Genomic DNA, 27220 nt, shown 5'->3' with positions numbered 1-27220 from the left:
GTATTTTAAACTGCTTCACACATTATACAAAGAAGGAACCATGAGATATAAAGAACAAAAATAAAAATATCCCTGGATAAAATCCACGTGTACAGAAGATGATTCAGGATGTTATAAATAACCATATGAAGTAAAGCAAACATGCAATATTTATATATCATTCTCTGAAGAAAGGGTATATTTTATTAATCCTCAAGTTCCTTAGCAGATTAATAATAACAGCTTAGTATATATATCAACAAGTCCAACTGCTGGGCCCAAAGAAAACTCAAATTAATTTAAGGTGAGTTTGCTTCTTTTTCATCTGATTCATCATCCATAACCTAAAACAAAAAAAACAAAGAGAATTTAAGAATTAAGGATTAGAAACTGCTATTTTCCTGATTTTAATATTACTTGCTTACCTGAAATACTCTAATCTATAACAATGCATGTCAATCCACTAAGAATAAATCTACCAACAGCCCCCAAAGCACAAGGTTTGCATCATAACCTGATATTCTAACAACATAAAAGCAAACTGAATATTAGCAAATTAATTAAAACATTGGTCTCTTTTCCTTGTCCCAAAGGAGGCTTCCAATAGCACAGTCTCAGCTGGACAGAGAAGACTATAATGATAACTGGTATTTCCTAGCTGTATGACTAATATATATAACTGATGTTTTTCCTTTCCCCAAAGCATCTTATTTCCTTAAATATATTCTAGGGAGCTATACCAAATTGTTACTGTAAAAATATATATTAGAAAAATGAATCCCTAAAAAAGGTAACGAAACAAAATATCATACTAGCAACTAATTATTTTGGTCTTACTGACATAAAAGTTCATTTTAAACCTTAGAAGAATGTGAAGATTTTCATTTCAAGTAAGTTAAGAAAAATACTAATGAATACTTGAAGAAAAAAAAGGATTAGTATCTTTTCATGAGTTAATATATTACTCAGATACTAAAAACCAACTCCTTTGGAAAGGAAAGAGTTATATAAACCTAAGACTATTTTTTCTCTTCACCATACCTACTATAATTAAATGCCAATTCAGGTTTATAATCCAACTGCCAATTCATCACCCTACCCTGGACAAGTGAATAAAAACCTTCCTTTGTCAATCGACCAAAGTATTAACTACTGTAATTTTTAAAAAAGGCATGTAGAGGGGCTTCCCTGGTGGTGCAGTGGTTAAAAATCCACCTGCCAATGCAGGGGACATGGGTTCGAGCCCTGGTCTGGAAAGATCCCACATGCCGTGGAGCAACTAAGCCCGTGCGCCACAACTACTGAGCCTGCGCTCCAGAGCCCGTGCTCTGCAACAAGAGAAGCCACCGCAATGAGAAGCCCATGCACCACAACGAAGAGTAGCCCTGCTCACCACAACTAGAGAAAGCCTGTGCACAGCAACGAAGACCCAACGCAGCCAAAAATAAATAAGTAAAATAAATAAATTTATTTTTTTAAAAGGCATATAGAGGATAATGGAACAAAAATTAATTTTTAAAAAATCCAGATGAATCTGGTTCTGATCTGAAACAATCAATGGAAAAACAATTCCCTCAATAGTTTCTTCTGGGCTGAGTAAAAAATGGATATTTACTTCCAAGGAATTGATATTTTTATATCCAATCTCAGCAGCACCCAATCCAAAAAATTTTGTCAATCAGCTTCTATTTTAGGCAAAAATATTCCTAAATTTGGAATGTTTCTATTTACTTAATACAAACTATGTAAACAACATTTACAACACACAAGGCTAAGTGTTGAAGAACACAAAGACCTAGATACCATTACAAACCTCTCAAGGAAATACCCCTGAACAGAAAGCTGAAACAGACACACAGAAGCTTTGCACAGAAGTACAGCTTAATTCCAAGTGAAGGACTGATAAGAACTTCAAAGAGGAGACGGCATGTATTGTACCAAAAGGACAGGTTTAAATACTACCCAGACATGAGTGAGTCTCACAGGAGCTGAGAGGAGATGATGCCCTCTCCTTAAAGGCACAGAATTACCTGAAGAGTTTTTTCAAATTTCTAATTTCCATACACTCTTTCCTTACTTGATAATCTCTCTCCATAAGGCCATGCCTCTTGTTTGAGAATTACTGCAGTGAACGTCACTACCACTGCTGAGAAAGTACTGTACTATATTCCTTAGATATCTTGGGGCAGAAAAATGCTGACATCAGGCTATAAAGCTCTATTACTCTACTCAGTAGTCTGTTTTACTGTACAACAAAGTAAGATTTCTTGATGAGCTTCCTGCCTGCACATTTAAGAAAAAGAAGTGTTTAAATACGAAGTAGGGAAGCTCTTCCACTAAAGACTTGTAAACCTCATCTATAAAATTTCATCATGTTTTGAATCCCCTTTTCATAACTTTTCTAGAGCAGCAGTATGCCCTCTGAGTCGGTTTCCCATGTACAAAATGGAAATGACTTACTTAATATTAATACACTGTGTTGTTAGAAGATAAATGAGGTAATACTTGTAAAAACACTGGGCACATAGTAGCTAATTCATAATACTAAAGTTAATTCTTAAATAAGGAGCCTGCAAGTCTGATAACAATGGTAACACAATGATATAGCCCTGGAAGAAAATGTCAGTCAGGTCATGAATTTCTTTTCTTTCCAAAAAATTCATTTTAATATTAAATCTAAACTGTCATACAATATTGGCATACCTGTTCTACACCTTCTACTTCTGGAATATAAAACTGCAGCATGTTCTGAATTCCATTTTTCAGAGTAATGATTGAACTGGGGCAGCTGGTACAAGAACCTTGGAGTTTCAGCTGTACAATGCCATCTTCAAAGCCTTTATAGATTACATCTCCTCCATCTTCCTGCACAGTTGGCCTGCAGCCATAGAATATTTGTGATATATTTAAAATAATAGAAGTTTTTGTCAAAAAAATTTAATACAACTCAGAGCTTAGATTTTATATTAATAAATGTACAAAGTTAGAGCTACTTTTATAATCAAGAACAATAACTGTAGCTAGTCTCATTTGTAATTTTTTTTAACTTTCAGATAAAACGCCAAAATTCATTCATACAAATACTTTATCTGTTTATTACATTTTAATCTTGCTTATTAATAATCTTTTTAAGCATTTAAGATTTCAAATTTCCTAAAAATTATACCGATTACCTAAGATATACTCATTCACTTCTTTTAAGTGAACAGAGTGAGACTGACATGTACTGGCTTTTTTTTTTCTAGTTAAACTTTTCATTGAAATATAAACACAGAAAAACGCATAAATCATGTATGAACAGTTCCGTGAATTTTCACAAAGTGAACATACATTTGTTCTAGACCAAGAAACAGAACACTACAACCCCAGAAGTCCCCCTGTTCTTCCTTCTAATCACTCCTCCCAACCAATGGTAACCATTATCCTCCCTGCTATCACCACTGATTAATTCTGCCTATTTTTTAACTTTATAATTTATAACTATAAATTCCATTTAGAAAACACAAAGGATTAACTCTTTTTAAATCTGGCTTCTTTTGCTCTTTGTGAGATACATCTACATTGTGGCATATAGTAATAGTTAATTCAATCTCACTGCTGCATAGTATTCCTTTAAGTGAATATGCCAGAATTTATCCATTCTATTGTTGATGGACATTTGGGTTAACAGCAGTTTTTTGCTTTTACAAATAGTGCAGCTGTGGAGATTCTTGCAAATGTCCTTTGGTATACATATATATTATAGCTGGGAGTGTACCTGAGAGAAGAACTGCTCATCAAGAATATGCATATGTTCAGATTTAGTAGATACTGCCAAATAATTTCCCAAAGTTATATAAACTTATATTCCCACCAGCAGTACATGAGAATTCCTGTTGCTCCACACATCCTTACCACCAATTGGTGCTGTTAATCTTAATACTTTTAGCCATTCCAGTGGATCTGCAGTGGTATTTCATTGTAGTTTTAATTTGAATATTCATAATGACTAATGAGGATGAGCACTTTTTCATGTTTAGTGGTCATTTGGTTATTGTCTTTTGTGAATTACTACTCCAGTGTTTTTGTGAAGAGACTGCTCCAGTCTCTGTCTTTTTCTTAACAACTTGTAAGAGATTTAAAATATATTCTGCCATATATATAAATATCTTCTAATCTGTGCTTTGCTTCTTCACTGTAAATGATGCCTTTTGATGAAGTCACAATTTTATTATAGCCCAATTTATATGTCTTTCCCTTAGTTTGTCTTGTCAAAAAAAAAATTTGCCTACCCAAAAGTCATGCAGATATTCTATTTTGAATTTCCTTTGTGATTTCTTTGTTGACCATGGGTCTTTTTGAAGACCATTGTTTAGTTTCCAAATACATAGAGATTCTGTAGATACCTTTTTGGAAATTGACATCTAGCTTAATCTCACTGCAGAAAACAATATTCTCAATGATTTCAATCCTTAAAATTTGTTCAGCGTTGCTTTACAATTCAGAATACAGCCTATTTTAGTAAATCTTCCATGTACACTTGAAGAAAATAAATATTTTGTTCTTGTTGGGTACAATGTCCTATGTGTGTCAATTTAGTCAACTTTGCATGTGTATAACTCTCATATCTTAACTCATCATTTTATATGTTTGCTCTATTTGTTATTGAGAGAGATGTGTTTTGTTGGTCTCCCATTTATAACTGTGGATTATCTAATTCTCCTTTTAGCTCTCTCAAATAGTCTTCATTTATTTTGAAGCTGTTATTAGACGCATATGAGTTTAAAATTGGTATATATTACTCATAGAAATTACCATTTTATTATGAAAGATTTATCTTTATTGCTAGTAATGTCTTTAGCTATAAAGTATATTTTGTCTGATGTCTGTATAATTACATCAGCCTTCTCTTATTCATTTTTTGCATGCTATATATTTCTCCATCTTTTTACTTTCAACTTTTCCGTGTCCTTATATTTAAGGTGTATACCTCTTATAAGCAGCATAGAGGTTTTTTTTAATAGCCAATCTGACAATTATTTTGTTAATCAACCCATGCACATTAAAATGTAACTACTGGGCTTCCCTGGTGGCGCAGTGGTTGGGAGTCTGCCTGCCGATGCAGGGGACACGGGTTCATGCCCCGGTCCAGGAGGATCCCACATGACACGGAAAGGCTGGGCCCGTGGGCCACGGCCGCTGGGCCTGCATGTCCAGAGCCTGTGCTCTGCAACGTGAGAGACCACAGCAGTGAGAGGCCCGCGTACCGCAAAAAAAAAAAAAAAAAGTAACTACTAAAATGTTTGGGTTTATAGTACCATCTTATTATTTATCATTTTTACATTACTTTAGATTAAACAATTATTATTTTTTAATATTTATTTATTTATTTATTTGGTTGCGCTGGGTCTTAGTTGTGGCAGGCAGGCTCCTTAGTTGCAGCTCACGGGCTCCTTAGTTGTGGCTTGCTGGCTCCTTGGCTGCTGCTGGCAGGCTCCTTAGTTGCGGCTCACCGGCTCCTTAGTTGTGGCAGGCGGGCTCCTTAGTGCGGCTCACCAGCTCCTTATTTGCAGCTTGCTGGCTCCTTAGTTGTGGCAAGTGAACTTTTAGTTGTGGCATGAGTACTCTTAGTTGTGGCACGCATGTGGGATCTAGTTCTCTGACCAGGGATCAAACCCAGGGCTGCTGCTTTGGAAGTGTGGAGTCTTAACCACTGTGCCACCAGGGAAGTCCCTGTATTGTTTTTTATTATTCCATTTCCCCCCTCTATTGGTTTGGTTATACACAGTATTTTACTGTTGATTTAGTGTTTATTAGACAAGATGCCTATTTGATTTCTTAGACTCTAATATAAATTAGTATTTTTATCAGTTCCCAGATAATGCCAAGAATGAAGAACACTTCCTCTTTTTTAAATTATTTTTTTTAAAGATTTTTTGATGTGGACCATTTTTAAAGTCTTTATTGAATCTGTTACATTATTGCTTCTGTTATATGTTTTGGTTTTTTGGCCCCAAGGCATGTGGGATCTTAGCTTACTGACCAGGGATCGAACCCACACCCCCTGCATTGGAAGGCGAAGTCTTAACCACTGGACCGCCAGGGAAGTCCCAAAGAACACTTACTCTTATACTTATCACCACATTTTGTATCTTTGTCATGCATTTTTTTTTTAGTAGGTTAACTCTTCTTTTAAAAAATGTATTTAGGCTGCGTCAGGTCTTAGTTGCAGAACGCAGGATCTTCGTTGTGGCACACGGACTCCTTAGTTGCAGCATGTATGCAGGATCTAGTTCCCTGACCAGGGATCAAACCTCAGGCCCCCTGCATTGGGAGCTTGGAATCCTACCCACTGGACCACCAGGGAAGTCTCCTTTGTCATGCATTTTAATTCTAGATATATTAAAAACCCTAAAGGACATTGTGAGACCTTTTTTGCCATATATTCTACATGTCTCATACTTTTTTGCTGTATTGTCCATTCTCTTTTCTGTGCTTCAGCTGGATATTTTTGATTGACTTATATTCCAGTACACTTATCTTCTCTCCAACAGTATACAATGTGATGTTCAACTAACCTAATGAGTTCTTAAGTTTAGCTATTATATATTTTAGTTCCAGAATTACTTTTTCTTTTTTTATAGATTCCAGTTTTCTGATGAAATTCTTCATCTCACTTTCTATTTTCTCAAACATTTTATTCAGTTATTTTAAAGGTCATGTCTGATAACTCTCACATCTAGGTTATCTATGGATTTGTTTTATTTTCTCTTGGTCGTTTCCAAATTCCATGCCTAGTAATTTTTGGACAATGAATGATGAACAATGTATATGAAAAACTGAAGTGACTCAGGATTATATTACATCAGAAAGGATTCACCCTATCTTTCGGCAGTAGCTCAACCTGCTGTGGAATTAAGTTCACTCAATACTGGACTACAGTTTTGTAAGGCTTGGTCTACCTCTGGTTTGTCCACTTTGAAGAGTATAGTCCTCTAGAGAGCCCAACTGAGAGCCTGGGTGTTCCTTGAGGCCCCACACTCCTTGACAGATCCTAAACTCCAATTTCTGTCACCACCCCCAGCACCATAAAACTGCCAAAACTCTGCTCAGCTTTTCAACTGCTTTTTGTTTGACTTCTTAGTCTCTTCCCCTCCATAGCTAAGAACAAGTAAGTGCCATGTGGAGAGAACTTCTGAGTATTAAGGCTTATTTTTTTCTTTTCTCTGGGATCTTGCCCTTTAAAGTCAAAGTTTCATTGGTAACCAGAATTTTAATTTTTGTCTTCCCATCTCTACAAATTTGCTGAAAGAAACATAGTTTCTCTGATTCTTAGCGACTGCCCTTTGCCCAGCTTCTCATATTCTAACTTCACATCAAGAATCAGCAAATGCCCCAAGGGAAGTTTCAAGGTCCTCTCTACAGGATCTTATTTGCTTTGGCAGCTATCTACTACTGTCCAACAACAACAAAAAATTTTTTTTTGTATTTTATCTAGCTTTTTTGGGAACCGTCAGCAGGACCACTGGTCTGCTGCAAGCAATAGTGGAAGCCTATGGTTCTCTACGCATTTAAATGTATTCTTTTGGGGCAGCAGCCTGAAAAGAGGTGCTCCTCTCCTCACAATTCTCCCCAACACTGTTAAGCCATTTTTTTCTTTCTAAGCAATTTGGCATTATAACAGTATCAAACCCAAATGGTGACCATGAAAGATAAATTATTATGTTTAGACAGAGTGTTATAAATTTTGAGTGAATATAGAGAATGTGCAGGCTTTAAATTCAATTGTCATGGTTACCTATTTTGGTTTACATTAACTTATACTTATTTTGTTAACCCTACTACAAGCTCAGAGACAAACCAAAAGTATACTGCTACAATGAAAACTGGCTCTGTAGTATTGATACATCTGATCTCAGGTAGAAAGATAAGCACATACCGTATTCTAGTATCTAACAATTCCTTAATCATTGTCACAACTTCATCATCATCTTCAGATCCTAGAAACAATTACGAATAAAACATATCAACAGTAGAAATTTTATATCCATGCAAGTACGAACATTAAAACAGAGTGATTTTAACTTAGGGGAAATGTAAAGGTCATTCATTTGATTATCTGAAGAAAAATTAAGGAGCACTGATCAACATTTGGTGATAAATGTGAATAGTGAAATAATTTGATCTACTAATTATGTTAGGGTTTGAATTTTTTGGCCAATATATTTATAAGCTTTCATCCTTCTCAAGGATTAAAAAGTAGCAGAGAAAAGATATTTGGTGAAAACTTTGAGACAAAACAGCACACCTGCTTTGTAAATTAAGTTATACTTTCAATTTCTCAATTTAGTGGTTTTCAAAATGACAATCATACTAAATACAGATGTAAGCCTTATGGAAATTCTAAAATGTTTTATAAATCTGAGCAAAAACTTGTTTCTTTCATTTTGTTTCAGTTTTGTTTTTCTTTTACTTTGTAAGGTCATGTACTGATCTTCACATATGCCTATTTTTATGGGTTTTATATTTTTTTGAAAAATTTCCTTACCATTGGGAAAATTAAAATGCAGCTAATTCAAATTACACTGTGACAAACACTAGAGTTCTGGCAACAATATAAATATCAACATATTAATATTAAATTAAATCAACTTTGAATTTTTTAGTAAAATAAATAAAATATAATAAAGTTTAAATTCTCTTACATCAGCAAACCTAAGTTCCATTCCACACCATCACTTCCACAGGCAACCACTATCATGACTTTAGTGTATATCCTTCTAGTACATGTTTACAATTTACAAGTCTATATTTATACACACTATACACACTGTTCTATACCTTGTTTTTTTCTATTTAATATACCTAAAAGGTTTTTCCATATCAGCATATAAAGATATGCCTCAATTTAAAAAAGAGGTGCATAGTAATTTTTGTATGGCTTTGTCTTCATTTGGCTAGTTTTTATATTATTTCAGTTGTTTCTAGTTTGCTATTTCTAACAATCCTGCAGTATACATGCTTACGTAAAGTATACATCGGTGTACTTTTGCATATATATCTATGAGATAAATTCTTAGTTCTGCTGGACTTACCTGATGGCGCAAAGAATCCGCCTGCCGATGCAGGGAACATGGGTTTGAGCCCTGGTCTGGTAAGATCCCACATGCCATGGAGCAACTAAGCCTGTGGGCCACAACTACTGAGCCTGTGCTCTACAGCCTGCAAGCCACAACTACTAAGCCCATGTACCACAACTACTGAAGCCCGCACACCTAGAGTCCATGCTCCGCAACAAGAGAAGCCACTGCAATGAGAAGCCCACACACCACAACGAAGAGTAGCCCCTGCTCACCGCAACAAAGACCCAACACAGCCAAAAATAAAATATAAATAAATAAATTTTTTTAAAAAGAAAGAATTCTTTATTAAAAAAAAAATTCCTAGTGCTGGGTCAATAGGCTTGTGTATTTTTAAGCTTTGGTAGATGTTAAATGACTCTCAAAACGTTATCTCAATTTTACATACATGTCCATCAAGAACACATATAATTTAAAATGTGTATTATTATTAAAATTTGCATAAATGGTATATATGTAAGAATATGTAAATAAACTCTTCAGTTTTCCTTTATCACTTAATATTTTTTATATCTTTCCACACTGATATCTCCTAATCAAGTTCACTCCTTTTAACTGCTAACATATTTTTAAAATATTTCAATGAACATGCTTCCACATGTTGTCTTGTGTACATTTATCAGACTCATTTAGAATACATATTATCTAGAAGTGAAATTGATTCATTTAAAGGTGATTATACAAATGTTTGTGTGTGTGTAGATATATGTATACATATACATACATACACACACACACAAAACAGTATCTGTACGATACTGGAGAAAGGAAAAATTTCATCAACAACAAATATAATAATCACAGCTAGTATTTGAGATCCATGTGAAGTTACTCTTCCAAGTGCTTTACATAAAATAACTTATTAAAACAATGTACACAAAACAGAAACCACAAAGGGTAAGATGAAAATATGTGACTCCATTAAAAAGAAAAACTTCTGTGCTTGCTTCAGCAGCACAAATACTAAAACTGAAATGATACAGAGAAGATTAGCATGGTCCCTTTGCAAAGATGATACACAAATTTGTGAAACGTTCCATATTTTAATATAAGAAAAAATTTCTTTCTTTTTTTCTTACATGGGACTTCTGTTTGTTTTTATTTTTGGCTGTGTTGGGTCTTCATTGCTGTGAGTGGGCTTTCTCTAGTTGCGGTGAGTGGGGGCTACTCTTCGTTGCAGTGCGTGGCCTTCTCATTGTGGTGGCTTCTCTTGCTGTGGAGCATGGGCTCTAGGCACATGGGCTTCAGTAGTTGTTGCACATGGGCTCTAGAGTGGAGGCTCAGTACTTGTGGCACACAGGCTTAGTTGCTCCATGGCACGTGGGCTCTTCCCAGGCCAGAGATTGAACCCGTGTCCCCTGCATTGGCTGGCGGATACTTAACCACTGTGCCACCAGGGAAGCCCAAGAAAATATTTCTGAATGACAAAAGACAATCTAAATATAGTGAAAATATAAGGCATGGTTAGGGAGAAGTTATTTGCTATGAATATGCTTAATTTATATATAGCATATTCAGGATTTATACTCAGAATATTTTTTAAAAACTTGCTAAAGCCAATACAAAAACAACACATAATTCAATTTTTAAAAAAATCAGCAAAGATTATGAACAGGAAATTTACTGAAAAGGAAAATATTGGCCAGTCATATGAATATCGGCCATATGTTTATATGAAAACCTTCAGGCTCAATATTAATCAAGGAAATGCAATTAAAACAAGACACCATTTTACCCCTAACATATTGGTTAAAAAAAAAAAGTAAACACAAAGTGATGATGAAGATATAAGGAAGTTGAAATTCTTATACACTGCTAATTTGCATGTAAATTAGAACAATTTACGATACAGCAATTCTGCTTTTAGGAATATACTCTAAAAGTACTCTAAAGCAGGTTTCCACAAATGCACAAAGAGAATTGTACAAGAACACCCAATGCAGCAATGTTTGTAACAGAAATTAGCACAACCAATTCACGTGAATATAAGTAAAGGAAAAAATTAATTAACTGTAATTTATTCATATAATGGAATACTATCCAGCACTTAAAATAAATAAATGGATGTATTTCAAATTATGTGAAAAAAGGAAAGTTGCATATAACACAAGTTATTTAAAGTTTAAGAACAAAAACCAATACTATAAATTCCCTGAAGAGACTTACATGTGTAGTAAAAGTTTAAAAACAAACTAAATTTACATACATTTCTGGAATTAGAAAGGGAAAAGGGATGGGAGTTCTGGGTCTTTGGCTATGTCTTTAATATTTTATTTAGAAATGAGTCTAAAGCAATTAAGGCAGAGAGTTAACCTTTGTTAAATCTGAGAAAAGGGCAAATTGGTGAGCATTATAATATTATTTTCTATATGCTTGAAAATTTTTATAATTGAAAATTTTAGTTTTGTATAATATATTCAATTTATACACAAGTTTTATAAAATGATGGATGAAACTATTACACATGAAATTTTGTCCCCTCTGGAATTGGTTCCAGAGCTAAATATAGTATAATGATAAAAATCTGTAGTCCCATGACTTCTGAAATCAAGACAAATGTGAAGAAAATAGAACAGTTTAAAAAAAAAAAGATAAGTATTAATTACCCAACACATTACCTGCTTCTCCTGAAGGTGTTTCCTCAGTAACTAAAGGTAAGCCAGATGCAAAGAAATCCATAATTGTAGCATAGATATCTGGTTTCAGTAAATTCCAGTCTAACTCTTCATTTTCCTGTAAATATTTGAAGAAAAACATTACGTTTTCAACCAAGGGAAAAGACAAATACAAAACAATACCTTTAAGGATCTTTCCCTATATATATTCTATAGCACTCATTTCTGGAAAATATATGCCAGTTACTGTTCCTAAAGGAGCTGGCTTATAATGACTTTTAGAAGATACAATCTTAGAACATCTCCCAATTCATTCATTCATCAAATAAGTGTGCTGTATGTACATGCCCTGTAGAGGGGATACCAAAATGACTAAAAGATATTTTTCCATGAGGTGAAGAGAGTTAAAATACTGAATGGATTCTGTGTTTAAAGAGGGTAATAAAGAGACTTCCCATTCTTTTAATAAAATAGGATATAACTGCTTGATGAACTATACAGGATATCCCACGACTATTCAAAAAAATTCAACTTACGTATATTACTTAATAGTAGTGAAGAAACCCAATGACATAACTGTTGAACCACAAGTATAACGTGTCTTGTCTACGGCTACTGTACTAGAGGACTTGTGGACCGTCAACTAGACTGGTATCCGTAAGAAAGAATCCATAACTATTTCACTTCTATATCTGGCCAACAAGTTGATTCCATAAAAAAAAAAGAGAGAGAAAAATAGTACCCAAATAGTACTAACATCTAAAATGAGAAAGGCAGCATATTTTGTTTTAATTTTTTAAAGGAGAGCTCTTTAGGAGAAAAACTATTAGAGGCAGTCTATTTACCTTCTCAGGAGGCTGTTAGCTAGGGTCTATGCTTAAATACTATTAAAAACTGAGTCTTCATATACAAATGGGTCTATTTTTGTCATGGATTAAGAACCAATTTAGAGACAGTACACAGAAGGTAAAACAGGCACTACTACAAATACAAAAACAAAATTAGTGAGACGCCTTAGTGATTGGTAATGAGTACTACTTCTAGGTAACATTTTAATAAATTATTTGGAAGATGGATCAGAGGGCTACCTTAGAGCTTCAGTAAGTAGTGGGCTCTACTGAATAGGGAAATATTGGTATTAAAAGAAAAAACATTATGAAGTTATCTGAATGAGAAAAAGGCAGCATATAAGCTGCAAATATACATTTAGGAAAAAAATGATGCATAAAGAAGCCTGTGAATTATCAATTACAAGTTAGAAAGGGAAACAGGCAATCACTGAAGATATCAGGTAAATGGGATAGTCCATGATGAGGAAGGTAATTGGAAGAAAGCACATCAATCTACTAGTCTATCTATTAAATATCAATGTGTGCCTTAACTTGGAATATTATTTATTGGTTATAGCATTTCCTTAAGAAAAAAATAATGTAGCTGGAGAAATTTCAAAAAGGGTAACTAAATTACAAAGGGAAAGGGAAATAAAAGATGACTTACCAAAATCAAATCAAGAAAAAAAAACCTTTGTAAGCTATAATCACGTTTTCATCTCCCCCCAAAAAAAATTTATATAGCATAGGCTATATGTAAAATAAAAACTTCTTAAAATAATTTCCTATTTGTAAACTGAAGACAAGAAAAACTAGTTATAAGAATTAAATTTTTAAAAAGTAAAAAAAAGAACCACTCTAAATTAACTATACTTTAATTTTAAAATGGTTTAAAAAGAAGAATTAAATTAGATAATGTATGTAAAGCACTAGTGCCACATCAAACATGTTGGCAATGCTGGTCCTTTTTTCTCCTTGAAAAAGTATCAAAGAAGGAAAATTGGGGGGCTTCCCTGGTGGTGCAGTGGTTGAGAATCCGCCTGTCAATGCAGAGGACACGGGTTCGAGCCCTGGTCTGGGAAGGTCCCAAATGCCGCAGAGCAACTAGGCCCATAAGCCACAACTACCAGCCTGCGCATGTGGATCCTGTGCTCCGCAACAAGAGAGGCCGCGACAGCGAGAGGTCCGCGCACCACGATGAAGAGTGGCCCCCTCTTGTCGCCACTAGAGAAAGCCCTCACACAGAAACGAAGACCCAACACAGCCAAAAATAAATGTTAAATTAAATTAAGAAAGAAAGAAAATTGAAGAATAACGAAGATAGGTCAAATGTCTATAAAGAAGTAAAGACTAGAGATTGGTGAGCACACATTTGCTCACCACAATCCTACATTTGGGGGAAACCACTTGAAGCCTGAAAATTCAATTTAGGAAATTTTACATCATTGTTTCCTTCTACAAAAATTTCTTTGAATGCATACTGTGTGCTAAGCATTGTTGTAGGTGAGCTTAACAAGATGGACTATCTTTATCTTCATGGAGTTTACATTCTAGTGCAGGAAAGAAAGGTAATAAAAATAAACAGTATCATTAAGAGATAAGTGTAATGAAGAAAATAAGGTAATAAGCGCCTGGGGGGAGTTACCAATTTCTGTAATATGGTCAGGAAAGGGCTTTCTGAGAATTTAGAACAAATAACACTTTAAAACAACCGGGAAGAACATTTTATAATCCAGATATTTGTGTGAACAACCATAGCCACTGGGATCGCCATCATGGAAGAAAATCCTAATTCTCCTCCTCATATAAACAGCTGCAAGAGAATACTAGACTAGATGTATATATAACTCAGTATGTCCCCTTTCATGGTGCAGCAAGAACTCAAGAGTAATCCTTTCAAATGGCTTAAGAGGAACTAATTGAATACTTTTGATTTTGATGCAAAATTGGGCAAGTGATTAAGTTCAGTGCATATATATCAATTACAGATTTTAAAGTATAGTTATTTTATATGGTTCATTTCTCATTAATCTAGTAGACTTAAAAATGAAAGTCTTTTCTAGCAAATATGACCTTAGATGTTGGATGGGTAGCATATTTAGCTTGATTTTTTGACATTAAGAGGTTATCCAGGGCTTCCCTGGTGGCGCAGTGGTTGAGAATCCGCCTGCCGAGGCAGGGGACATGGGTTCGTGCCCCGGTCCGGGAAGATCCCACATGCCGCGGAGCGGCTGGGCCCATGAGCCATGGCCGTTGAGCCTATGCGTCCGGAGCCTGTGCTCCACCATGGGAGAGGCCACAACAGTGAGAGGCCCGCATACCACAAAAAAAAAAAAAAAAAAAAAAAAGAGGTTATCCAAGTGTTGCAGAAGTACACAATCCACTGCTCTTGTCTGTGAAGCTCTGAAGTGTTATTGCAGGATGAGCCAGATGCCATTTTATAAATGCTCATTTTGAAAGGAGACAGATAATCATTCTGTAGGCCAAATATATATATATTTCATCATTTATTTACTTCTCTTTTTACTCTATCAATGTAAATTAACAATTAGTAAAAATTATACTTGGAAGCCTAAATTTTAGTCCTGCCAAGGTTGAGTCTTGGTCCTGCTGGAGGCTACCTATACAATCTTGGACACTGCATTTAACTCTGAAGCTCAGGTTCTTCTCTTTTGAAAAATGAGGGATCTGGACTATAGTTAACTTCAACTTGAAAATTCTATTAAGTAATTAACTTGAGAAATGTGAGAAGTAAAATTAATTTGAGATTTTTAATAACAGTATGTGTAGAACACATGAATGGATATTCTGGAGAAGGGCACTGGACTCAGAAAAAACTAAAAGTATGTCACATCTTATTTTACATAATCCTAATGCTTACCTTTGTGACAGTGATGAAATCTGGTCCAAAGAAGACACTTTTTACTCCTTCAATCCTAAATAACTGCCTGTGAAAAAAATTTTTAAAAAGAGATAATAAAATGTTTTATTATGGAAAAGTCTACAACAGAAGTCCCCAACCGTTTCGGCACCAGGGACCAGTTTCGTGGAAGTCAATTTTTCCACGGACGGCGGGGTGGGGGTGGGAGATGGTTCCAGTGGTAATGCGAGCGATGGTGGGGAAGGTTCAGGTGGTAATGTGAGTGATGGGGAGCAATGGGGAGCGGCAGATGAAGCTTCCCTCGGTTGCCCACAGCTCACCTCCTGCTGTGCGGCCCGGTTCCTAACAGGCCACGGGCCGGGGGTTGGGAACCCCTGGTCTACAATATACATAAAAGTAGAGAGAAATGTAAAAGAACCTCCACACAGTCATCACCAGTTTCAACAATTTGCAAATCATGACCAATCTTGTTTCATCCTCTTACCCTACGATCCAGCAATCCCACTCCTAGTTATTTACCCAAGAGAAATGAAAACGTATGCTCCATAAAGACTTGCACGTGAATCTCTTTTTTAAAATTTATTTATTTTTGCCACTTTAGGTCTTCGTTGCTGCACGCAGGACCTCTAGAGTTGCCGCGAGCAGGGGCCACTCTTCACCGCGGTGCTCGGGTTTCTCACTGCAGTGGTCTCTCCCGCCACGGAGCACGGGCTCTAGGCACGCGGGCTTCAGCACTTGTGGCACGCGGGCTCAGCAGGTGTGGCTCGCAAGCGCTAGAGCGCAGGCTCAGTAGTTGTGGCACTGAGGCTTAGTTGCTCCACGGCATGTGGGATCTTCCCAGACCAGGGCCCGAACCCGTTTCCCCTGCACTGGCAGGCAGATTCCTAACCACTGCACCACCAGGGAAGCCCTGCACATGAATCTTTATAGCAGCTTTATTCACAATACCAAAAACAAAAAAATCTGGAAATGTCCATCTACTGAGGAATGACTAAACAAACTGGGAATACCCATACAATGGAGTATTACTTGACAATAAAGAGAAATGAACTATAGATCAACACAAGGACAAGGATGACTCTCAAAATCATTATACTAAATGAAAGAAGCCAAACACAAAAGACTTAACTGGTTCCATTTATATGAAACTCTAGAAAAGGCAAAACTGTAGTGGCGTAAAGAATATCAGTAGCTGCCAGGGTGATAGATGTGTTAACTAACCTTTCTATGGTAATCATTTCACAATGTATATGTACATCAAATCATCATGTTGTATACCTTAAACTTAAACAATGCTTTATGTCAATTACATCTCACAGAAGCTGGAAAAAACATTTAATAAAAATTTAAAAATTTAAAGTCATTGCCATAATAAAAAAGTTAGGGTGTGGAGGTGAAGCAAGAGGAGACTGAAAGCAAAGGTAAATGAGGGATCTTTTACAGTGATTAAAAATGTTTTATATTTTTATTTTCTTGGTGGTTACACAATTGTATATACTTATCAAAACTCACTTAAAATTGGTGAATTTTATTGCATGTAAATTATACTTCAGTAAAGCTAATTTTTTAGAATCCTGTGAGAGGAGGAAGGGCTGATTATAATTTGAAAAAGCCCTTCAAGGAATTTTGAATTACAGCTTCCTTCCCCAATCACTGACATAGTACCACACCTAGCAGACTCTCTAAAGCAGTTTCTTTTCTCCCAACCTTAGGAACAAAAGCTGACATACTCCAAAGAAGGTTACAGTTTCCTTTTCTTCGTCTACCATTGCAAGAATGCTATCAAAATTACTGCTTTGAAATTATTTAGGAATTTGTCTGAAACTATGTCATCTAAGTCCTTTACACAACCACTTCATGTTAAATTTGCAAGTGGTCACAAGGTTTTTGGCTGCAGCTTATGATCCATAAACCAAAGCACAGACCTTTAAGTAGGACCCTTGATTAGCACTATCAGCAAAGCTTTTTTTTTTTTCCAAGTGAAAGGACTATGCAAAGGAATACACCTGATCTATGGTCCATATCATGGAGACTGCTTTAGGAAAGAGTTCACAGGTTCTGTCCAAAACAAAATATGATACCCAGAACAGAAAACACTATCCCAAATGTAGTCTAACTTGTTCAGAATACAAAGACTATTACCTCTCTTAGGCTCGACACTAGAACTCTGTTAAAGTTTGACTGACTTTTTTGAGCATTGCATCATATCCAACATGACTAACTGAAAGGTCAGGTTCTTCTATCCCATAATTGTGCTATTCATTTAAAAAATTTAAACACATGGCTTAATACTTATTTCTGTTAGACTTTTATCTTATTTGCTTTAAGCCTAATAAAACTTTCGAAAATGTCTCTGAATTTTGCCATCCAACAGATAAGCAAATCCTCTCATCTGAAAAACTGATAATTGTATCTTTATTAATGTTGCTGATTTTTAAAAAGTCCTGAATAAACATGCCAACTACAGGGATTCAGAGCCCTTTCACATGTCCCCGGAGACAGGTTTACCCTCTGCTTACATTTCTTTGTCTTGTCTACAAGGACAGGAAGAAACATGTCAAATGCCTCCCTGAAGTAAGATTCATTACTGTTTATTCATTCATTCAACTAATATTTGAATGCTTGCTGAGTAGCAGACACTGTACTAAGCACCAGGGATACAACAACAAGCAGAACAGACTGGTTTCCATCCTCATGAAGCTTACGTTCTACCTTACAGTAAAAACATTCTCTGCTAAACAACAAAAATAAGGCTGACTGAAGATAATAAATTCTGTAAACCGGAGAAATGGGGATTTTTGCCAACTGAACATCTGACAGAAATAATCTCCAACTAATCTGTAACTGAATCAGTTTGGACTTTCTTATTTTTACATTTTTAAAAATACAAAATATGCGAGCTTGTACTTGATGTAAACATTTCAAACTATACATAGAGAGAGAAAATGCCTCTTGAACACCCCTCCCAAATCCACTGTTATCAGTTTCATGTACATTCTTCCAGACCTCTTTATCAGTGCATTTTTGTTGTTTTGTGTTTTTTGTTTTCATACACATAATAATCATAATGTATTCATTGTTCTGCAACTTGCTTTCTTCAATAACAGTATGTCTTAGAGGTCATTCAGTAAATATGAGTCTGCCTCATCCTTTTTATTGTTTTATTGTTTGTCCATGCAGACTACGCACGAACAAAGTTTATCTAACTCTTCCTACTGATGAATATTTAGGTTGTTTCTAACTTATTACCATTACCAACAAGGCAACCATGAACATACTTGCACACTCCTTATGTATATATGTGGCTGTTCTCTAAGGTAGTGTTTTTCAAAACCATCAGTGAGTCGTAAAATCAATTATATAATGACCAGGATTTTATCTAATAAAACAGAACAGAATAATATAAAAAGCACAAGAAAGGAAATATAAGAATGCTTTAGGGACTTCCCTGGTGGAGCAGTGGTTAAGAATCTGCCTGCCAATGCAAGGGACACGGGTTCGATCCCTGGTCTGGGGAGATCCCACATGCTGCGCAGCAACTAAGCCAGTGTGCTACAACTACTGAGCCTGCAAGCCACAACTACTGAGCCCGTGTGCCACAACTACTGAAGCCTGCGCACCTAGAGCCCATGTTCCGCAACAAGAGAAGCCACCACAATAAGAAGCCTGCACACCATAACAAAGAGTAGCCCCACTCCCCACAACTAGAGAAAGCCCGCATGCAGCAACAAAGACCCAACACAGACAAAAGCAAATAAATTAAAAATAAATTTATTTTAAAAAGGAATGTTTTATACCTTATAAAGGCGAAAATTGCCCCATCAAACATGTTTCATACCTATATATATGTACGTATATGTATATATTTATGTATATCTGCATATGTATATGTGTATATATGTATATAGCAAGTTATAATATAAGATGTTTAATAGATGATTCACTGTTATAAAGCAGTAACTAACACACCATTGTAAAGCAATTATACTCCAATAGAGATGTTAAAAAAAAAGTTTATTACTGTGGCTTGTATTAAAAAGTATAAAAAACAAATGCTCTAAGATATATTCCAAGAAGTGGTATGTTTAGGTTGAAGGAAATGTGCATATTTATTAATTAGAAACTTTAAAAACGATTCCTGAGATAAGCATATTCCTGGCTCCCCTAAATGAGACACATTAAATGGCTGTATGTATACAGAAATAGTTATCTAAGGGCTTCCCTGGTGGCGCAGTGGTTGAGAGTCCACCTGTCGACGCAGGGCACACTGGTTTGTGCCCTGGTCTGGGAAGATCCCACATGCAGCAGAGCGGCTGAGCCCGTGAGCCATGGCCGCTAAGCCTGCGCATCCGGAGCCTATGCTCCGAGAGGCCCGCGTAACACACACACACACACACACACACACACACACACACACACACAGAAATAGTTATCTAAGTTTTATTTTCCCAATATCCTTGGCAATCAGTTCCTTAAAAAACTAAAAATAGAGCTATCATATGATCCAACAATCCCACTCCTGGGTATATATGAAAACTATATACCTAATATTGCTAAAACAGAAAAAATGAAAACTCTAATTCCAAAAGATACACACACCCCAGTATTCACAGCAGCACTATTTACAATAGTCAAGACATGGAAACAACCCAAGTGCCCATCAACAGACAACTGACTTAAGAAGATGTGGTACACATGTACAATGGAATATTACTCAGTCATTAAAAAGAATGAAATAATGCCATTTACAGCAACACGGATGGACCTAGAGAATATTATACTTAATGAAGTCAGACAGAGAAAGACAAATACTGTATGATATCACTTATATGTGGAAACTAAAAAATAATGCAAATGAATCTATATACAAAACAGGAGCAGACTCAAAGACATAGAGAACAAACTTACAGTTACCAAAGGGGAAAGAGAGGGAGGGACAAATTAGGAGTATGGGATAAACAGATAAGGACTACCTAAAATAGATAAGCAACAAGGATCTACTATATAGCACAGGAAATTATATTCCGTATATTTTAATAACTATAATAGAATATAATCTGGAAAGAAAAATAACTGAATCACTTTGCTATCCACCTCAAGCTAACACAATATTGTAAATCAACTATACTTCAATAAAAAATAAAAAATAAAAACTGTCACCACTCACTAGTTTATTAAAAAATCATGCCACATCTGATAACTATTATCATTTATAGTTCTGAGAGGAATATTTTAGAAACTATTACATTTTGAAACATCTAGAAATCCAGCTATCCTTGAGGATAAAATGATCATGTTTTTATTGTTTTCTAAAAACAGGGTTTTAAAGATTTAGAATGGATATCTGTCTCATTTTTTTTTTTTTTTGCCACGTGGCAAGTGGGATCTTAGTTCCCCAACCAGGGATCGAACCCAAGCCTCCTGCATTGGAAGCGTGGTGTTTTAACCACTGGACCACCAGGTAAGTCCTGCCATATTATCATTCTGATAGATTTTTTAAAAGGAAAAATATAAATTCTTATTTAGTCATGCTGCAGATCTCTTAAGTACATCCCTTTTCAGGAGAAGGGTTTCCTAATACCAACACTTATTTTTCTTTATCTCTCACCTGGAAAGAAAATAATCTCTATACTGAAAAGATGCAATGCATATAAAAGTAAAATAGCTAAATAAGGCTACCTTAACCCCCGAAGTCAGTTATTTATGTTTCTTGGTAAAAGCAAATTAAAAACAGTACTATACCTAGCCAGAGGGGAACGAAATGCTGTAGCTGGTGTGGGAAAATCCATGGTCCTTGTCTCAAGAACTGGTTTTCCTGGAATAAACTTTAAACTGTTGGGATTTGGGGTATCTTGTGTTTGAATAAACATGTATCTCACTAAAAGAGAAAAAATAAAGAATGTTATTCTAGAAAAAAATTGTTAACAAGTTTATGGACTATGAAGTGCTCATTTTCAGAGAACCAAAAGAAATACGGAAAATTAGAAAAAAAGAATATAAAGCTTTATTGCCCAAGCTTACAGAATAAGAATTGTTAAAGACAAGCAACAAATTTATCAAAATATTTAGGATAACTTCACTGAATTTTATATTAATACTAATTATTTAGATAGTTTTGTTGCTCAACAGATTCTAGCAATATCCCACACCTAAGTAGGAAGGCATATCATAATTCAGGAGTCTTAGATGGATTCTATTTGGTAACTCAATACGAAATTAGCTATAATAAAAAATCATCATCACTTTCCAAAGCGCTAACATTTTTTAAAGATAAATAAAGTTATAATAATAACAAGTGATATTTATTTTATGCTTATTACATATCAGAGACAGGGTTGAGTGCTTTATATATATTTAAACCTTTAACAATTCTATGAGGAATGTATTATTGTTCCCATTTTACAAATGAAGAAACTGAGGCTTAGAGATAAGTAACTTGTTAAGTCACTAAGAGTTAAGTAACTTGTCCAAAGGTATAGAGTTAGTGACATTATAAATTATCACGTAGGTGGGAATCTATGTGAATTACTCTCTAGAATATTTTAAAATTATCTTTAGAGATTCTTATCTTCTCTGTTTCTTCTAGGGCCATGATCGGATTGAGAATAAACGAATCTTTAATTTCTTACCTTGCTATTACGATAACAGCTTGTAGTACAAAAAGATAGTACTGAGGTTTTAACAGTTTCAAACTATTAAACAGGTTCTGGTTACTTATTATGAAAATAAACCTTCTGACTTAAAAAAAAACAAAACACCACCACCCAATTCTCTTCTTAGAGCAGTATATGGAAATAAGTTCATTTACTGAGTAATTATCATGTGCTGGGCATGGTGCTAAGCACTTTATGTGAATTATATCATTTAATCCTTACATCCTGCCAAGGAGGCACTGTTTTTAATCCTAATTTATAAATGAGGAAACTAAAGCTCAAAGTCACTTGGCTGGTTAAATGACAGAGCCAGGATTCAAGCCTGGCCAATGATCCAGCACTGACTTGTTTAACCACTGTGCATACTACCACTCCATAAGTATTAGTGCCAAGCATAAAAGGAAAATATACTTAAGATCAGTCTTTCTATCCTATCATAATCCTCATATCACATATCTTAAGAAAGAGTAAAGTATCAAAAAACAACAGTTTTATTTTAAATTAGAAAGAGATTAAATTTGGCAAAACATATGGTTGGTATAAAAATGCTTTTCTTAACTGTTAAAAGATAAGATTCTAATTTGACAGCTGAGATTGTTTTTGCACCTCGCCATGCAGTTCCAGCTAACTGATATTGAGTCATTTCCTTGGTAAAGTAGAAATTGAAACTAAACTCCCATACATTTTGCTTAAGTCACTGTCCTGTAAAGATATTAGTTGGTGACTTGGTGACCAGGCATATCCTAAAAAAGAAAAAAATGAAAAATGATAACTTCAGTGTTGAAGTACTTGATTTAAAATATTTATACTTCCAACAAATAAATTCCTCTGACAATCTGCACTACAAGGGAACAATTTTTCAGGTGGAACATTATATAAAGTGCTGCCACCACTTTCTGTAAATATACAGAAAACAAGGTTCTTTTAACCCTGGCTCTGACCAATCATCTCTGTGGCCTTTCTTTAATAATTTATTGGTAACGAAAATCTCTGCACATATTAGGCACTCCACCAATATTTGAAGAATTAAATCTGGCTTTATTCTACTCAGTCCATTTGTGTAAAACTATACATGAAGAAAGAAAAATTTTTAGAAACACCTGAAGAACTATAAATGTAAAAAATTATTTGAGAGTATAATCTACATATGTCTGAAATAGAAAATATGATAATATATGATATCACTACATAAATTTTAACAATGAACAAAGGTATTTCAAAAAAAAGTAATCTGACTAGGTATTAACAAAATCATTCCAGTTATAGCCTAAACTGGGTTAAATTAGGTATTTCAAAAATGACTCTCGGGATCCATCATCCAGAAAGATCCTCTGAAGTATCATTAATGGTTACAACAGGAGAGAAAGACTTTTGTAAAATAATCTTTCCTATTATGCTTGGTGTAATAGGTAACAGATAAAAAGGTAGGCATAAGCTCCCCCTCAAATATAAATTAATGGTGCTTGAAGTCAATATCAAAGACTAAAATCAGCAAGTTTCCAATTTGAAAAGCCTAGATGACCACATAATTCAGTTCTACAAAATTTAAAAGTCTAATTAAAGTAGCTTAAGATGCTGAGTTACTCAGTATTTATGCCTAAATTGTTCTGTGACTCAAGGAGACAGGAACGGCACTTCTGTTCTTGCCCCAGGATACAGGGGAGGTAAGGTCTCTACCCTGATCCAACTCATGGCATTAGCCAGAGTTAGCCACCTTCCACAGTAGTATGGCCACAAAGAGGAGTTCAAGGTAGTGATGGAAATGGAGATGGGCCAAGAGCTGAATTCCAATTCTCACAGCTCCATAAGCACATATGGGTAGGCATTCACAGACAGACACACACACACCCTCCCAGACAAGGTTCCCTAACCACATGACAGTGGTCATATTGCAAAAATTTTCAAATCCTATCTTCATACTTATTTCCAATATTAAAGGAAATAAAAGCATGTAACATCAACAAGACTGTCAACAAAACCATAGTGATTAATGTTGACAAAAAAAGAAAAACTACATTCAAAGTACTATGTCCTAAGGCCTGGGTGAAAGCTAGAAACTTACTGATTTTAGAGGTATTCTTATCAAAATTAGGAGGGCAATAGCTTAAAATACATATGATTCTTTGAAACACAAACCCATTTATAACTTCTTTTTATATTTTTGTTTCAGAAATCATTTATTGAGCAACTCTTATGTTCCAGAAGATGTGTTACACAAGAAACTGAGATTTCATAGAAGTACTGGACACTGTATTCAGGATTCTTGAAATTTAAGGCCAAATGATATGTGTAAGCAAATAATTATAGTAAAGTGTAATTTAAGGCAGAAAAAAATGTTATATTCTTTTTATAGGCATCTGAATAGAAAATTTACAAACTCTCATTGTTTATGACCCACAAAATTTCATTCAGGCAGTTTGCTCTAAAAGAGATGAAATTTTACCTGTGTTACATAAGGTTGCAGGGAGTGGGAAAAGTGGTCTCTGGAAAAACTGATGCAGAGGCTGTTTCTTAATGGTATATGGATTCATCATGTGACAGAAGCTACATTTAAAAACAAATAAAAATAACATTTTAAGAGATAATCTCTTAAGCTCAAGTTTCTACTTCTCATATATAAAGCAACCATAATGAAAATAATAACAGATGAATTTTCATTTCCCATCCACAACATTATTTCCACTCCCTTAGACAAGCAGTATCTACAAACAATTTAAAAACAAGAGCTCAAGGGGAGATTTATAGCCTTTATAACTGAGTGTATATAGAATATACAACATCTGGTGTAAAGAAACAGAAATGCATCTACATTAGTGATTTATAACCTGGAGTTCCAGACTCTTAGGTATGCATGAAGGAGACAAAGAGCTACAAACTGTTTTTCCCATTTTAGATTTAAAAACAACTAGGTGATAGAGTCACATGGTTCAAAATTCAAAAGGCATAAAAGTAAATACAGTGAAAAGTCTCGCTCCTTTTCAGTCTCTACCACCATGTTTCCCTGGAAAGAGACAACCTATGCTATTTGTTTTGAAAGGCATTTCAATACCTCCAAAAGTCTAATAGAAAATATACTATTCTTCACCAAACTGCTAAAGAAGTCAACAATCTTTACATGCTTTCTGACTGGAAACATATTGCTGCTGCTTTGTAACTTTGGTTATTTTACTCTGAATATAATCAGAATGAAATACCCAAAGTTACAAAACTTCCAAAGTGTTGACTGGTTATTATTTTTTTTCATGGATTTGACTAATTAAAAACAAAGGGAGATGGAAAAAACAAATACTACTAGAAAAGTAAACATAAGGAGATGTTACTAGTAAAAAATTTTAGAAATCTGATGCAAGTTACATGAAAATCCAGTTTACTTTAAAATACGATTGCCATCCATCCCAATTTTCATTTCACAGGAGTCACTGAGGAATTTTAAGCATATTTATGATCACTTTTTGTTTTTTACGTTTCTCTGATTATTTTCAACCTGCAAACTCATAAAGAGGAGGGACTGTCTTCATTGCTGTCCCTAGCCACTAGCATGATGACCTACCTCAGTTCCTCATTTCTAAAATGAAGTTAATATTCACCGTTAACTCATAAAGACTGGGGTAAACATGGATCCAGATAATCCATGTAAAGTGCTTAAAACAGTGCTAGGCCATGTAGCATGTGTTCAATAAATGTTAGTTACCACTATTATTAGTATTCGATAGGTGCCCAAAATTATTCATTAAATGGAATTCAGGTTTGCGGTGAAAGCATTTTTATCTATAGCACACTGCCTAATTCTTGGATACCTTGCAATATGGAAGTACACCGAGGACGGAACGACACCTGGAATACGGAAATTTCCTTTCAGCCCAGGGAAAAGGCAGAATGGATATATATTCTGACGGAGATGGGTTTAGAGTAATAAAATAGTAAAGGTGAGTTAAATTATTCCAGGAAGACATCTACTCAAAAATAAGAGTGGGAGGGCTTCCCTAGTGGCGCAGTGGTTGAGAGTCCGCTTGCCAATGCAGGGGACGCGGGTTCGTGCCCCGGCCCGGGAAGATCCCACATGCCGCAGAGCGGCTGGACTCGTGAGCCACGGCCGCGGAGCCTGCGCTCCTGCACTCCGCAACGGGAGAGACCACAACATTAAGAGGCCCGCATACCGCTAAAAAAAAAAAAACTAAACAAATAAATAAGAAAAGGAGACAGGAGGTGACTAACAAAAAATCCTTCTGCAAACCTAATTATTTTAGGAAATGCGTTTCAACTTCAAGAGCATCATTATTAGCACTAAAACCCCTAACAAACACTCAGGAGGTCAACCCTTGTTAGGCCCTCTTCTCCTTTTGTTCCATAAGAGAAACCAGGGTACAACAATCTACTTACATCCTCAGTGCCTTTCACCTAACCAGTGTTGACAGATATCCCTGGGAAGCCAAACGCAAAGACAGGGCAAATGGAAAGAGGGAAGACAAGGGAACGGAGTGGGTTTCGTGGGTGTGGCGCAGAAATCTATAGAGTTCCAGCGCTTAGATGCTGTGTGATTTCAGATAGGTCACGCTCCCCTTCTAGGCCTCACTAAGAAAATGAGTGACATTCTGACGTTCTGATTTTGTATTTAAAAGGCAGAGCGAATGTACGGGGTGGAGGGGCCCCGATTTAAAAATAGCTCTTCTGTGGGGTCCCTACAGCCGGTCTCTGAGAGTCTCCCCACCACAGGGACTCAGGCACCGGGTCTCGGAGCCTGGGACAAGGCCGGCAGGGCCCGCCAGAACTGGGTCGCAGAGCTGCCTAACCGAGAGCTGCCCACCTCAGGGTTTAAACCCCCAACTTCGGCGATAGGGGTGGACCCAAAGGCAAGGTCAGGGGCACTTCTCCCCACCCGGTGAAAGAGAGGGCGGGCGGAGAGGCGACCGCTCTGCTGGCTAAGCCCAGCGACACCGCTATAAGCCGCCCCGAGCTCACCACCTACCGCCTCCGCAGCCCCGCGGCACCCGCCGCAGCTCCCCAGCCCAGGAGGGCCGCCGCCGCCATCTTGGCCCGAGTGCGCAGGTGTGGGACAGGCCGCTCCACCCCCCACAGCCTTCGCAGCAGAGCTCAAGCCCCGCGCAGGCGCAGGCCGGCCGGGATCCGGACAGACACCGTGGAT

General features: G+C 36.0%; 1 protein-coding gene and 1 non-coding gene across 10 annotated transcripts; one reads left to right on the top strand and one right to left on the bottom strand.

Moving 5' to 3' along the window:
• Positions 1–149: 149 nt before the first annotated feature.
• Positions 150–27220, bottom strand: NFU1 (NFU1 iron-sulfur cluster scaffold). 9 transcript variants are annotated; one of them, XM_067007454.1, is made up of 9 exons: positions 27044–27127; positions 24521–24621; positions 22684–22820; positions 21167–21302; positions 15425–15491; positions 11717–11831; positions 7898–7958; positions 2683–2857; positions 150–323 (listed from the first exon to the last, which is right to left on the bottom strand). In XM_067007454.1, the coding sequence occupies exons 3-9, from the start codon at positions 22718–22720 to the stop codon at positions 279–281; spliced, it is 636 nt and encodes a 211-aa protein (XP_066863555.1). In that variant the 5' UTR covers positions 22721–22820; positions 24521–24621; positions 27044–27127; the 3' UTR covers positions 150–278. The 9 variants fall into 9 exon arrangements, with proteins under 9 accessions (XP_066863555.1, XP_066863554.1, XP_058935817.1 ...); XM_067007453.1 differs by having other exon boundaries at positions 22637–22820; positions 27044–27125; XM_059079834.2 differs by having other exon boundaries at positions 27037–27121.
• Positions 10038–10144, top strand: LOC131766051 (U6 spliceosomal RNA). The gene has a single exon (XR_009338354.1). It is a non-coding gene; the product is annotated as a U6 spliceosomal RNA (small nuclear RNA).

This window comes from Kogia breviceps, chromosome 11, assembly GCF_026419965.1.
Source record: "Kogia breviceps isolate mKogBre1 chromosome 11, mKogBre1 haplotype 1, whole genome shotgun sequence".
NCBI classification, from domain to species: domain Eukaryota; kingdom Metazoa; phylum Chordata; class Mammalia; order Artiodactyla; family Physeteridae; genus Kogia; species Kogia breviceps.
Note: the sequence above shows the minus strand (reverse complement) of the source record. Positions and strands in the feature narration are given on the sequence as shown.

Coding starts and splice junctions, on each gene's coding strand:
- NFU1 (XM_059079831.2), bottom strand. CDS start 27,105: ATGGCGGCGGCGGCCCTCCTGGGCTGGGGAGCTGCGGCGGGTGCCGCG. Junction 11,832..15,424: donor ATTTCATCACTGTCACAAAG/GTAAGCATTAGG, acceptor AAATATTTACAG/GAAAATGAAGAGTTAGACTG. Junction 2,858..7,897: donor TTGTTAGATACTAGAATACG/GTATGTGCTTAT, acceptor CTATGGCTGCAG/GCCAACTGTGCAGGAAGATG.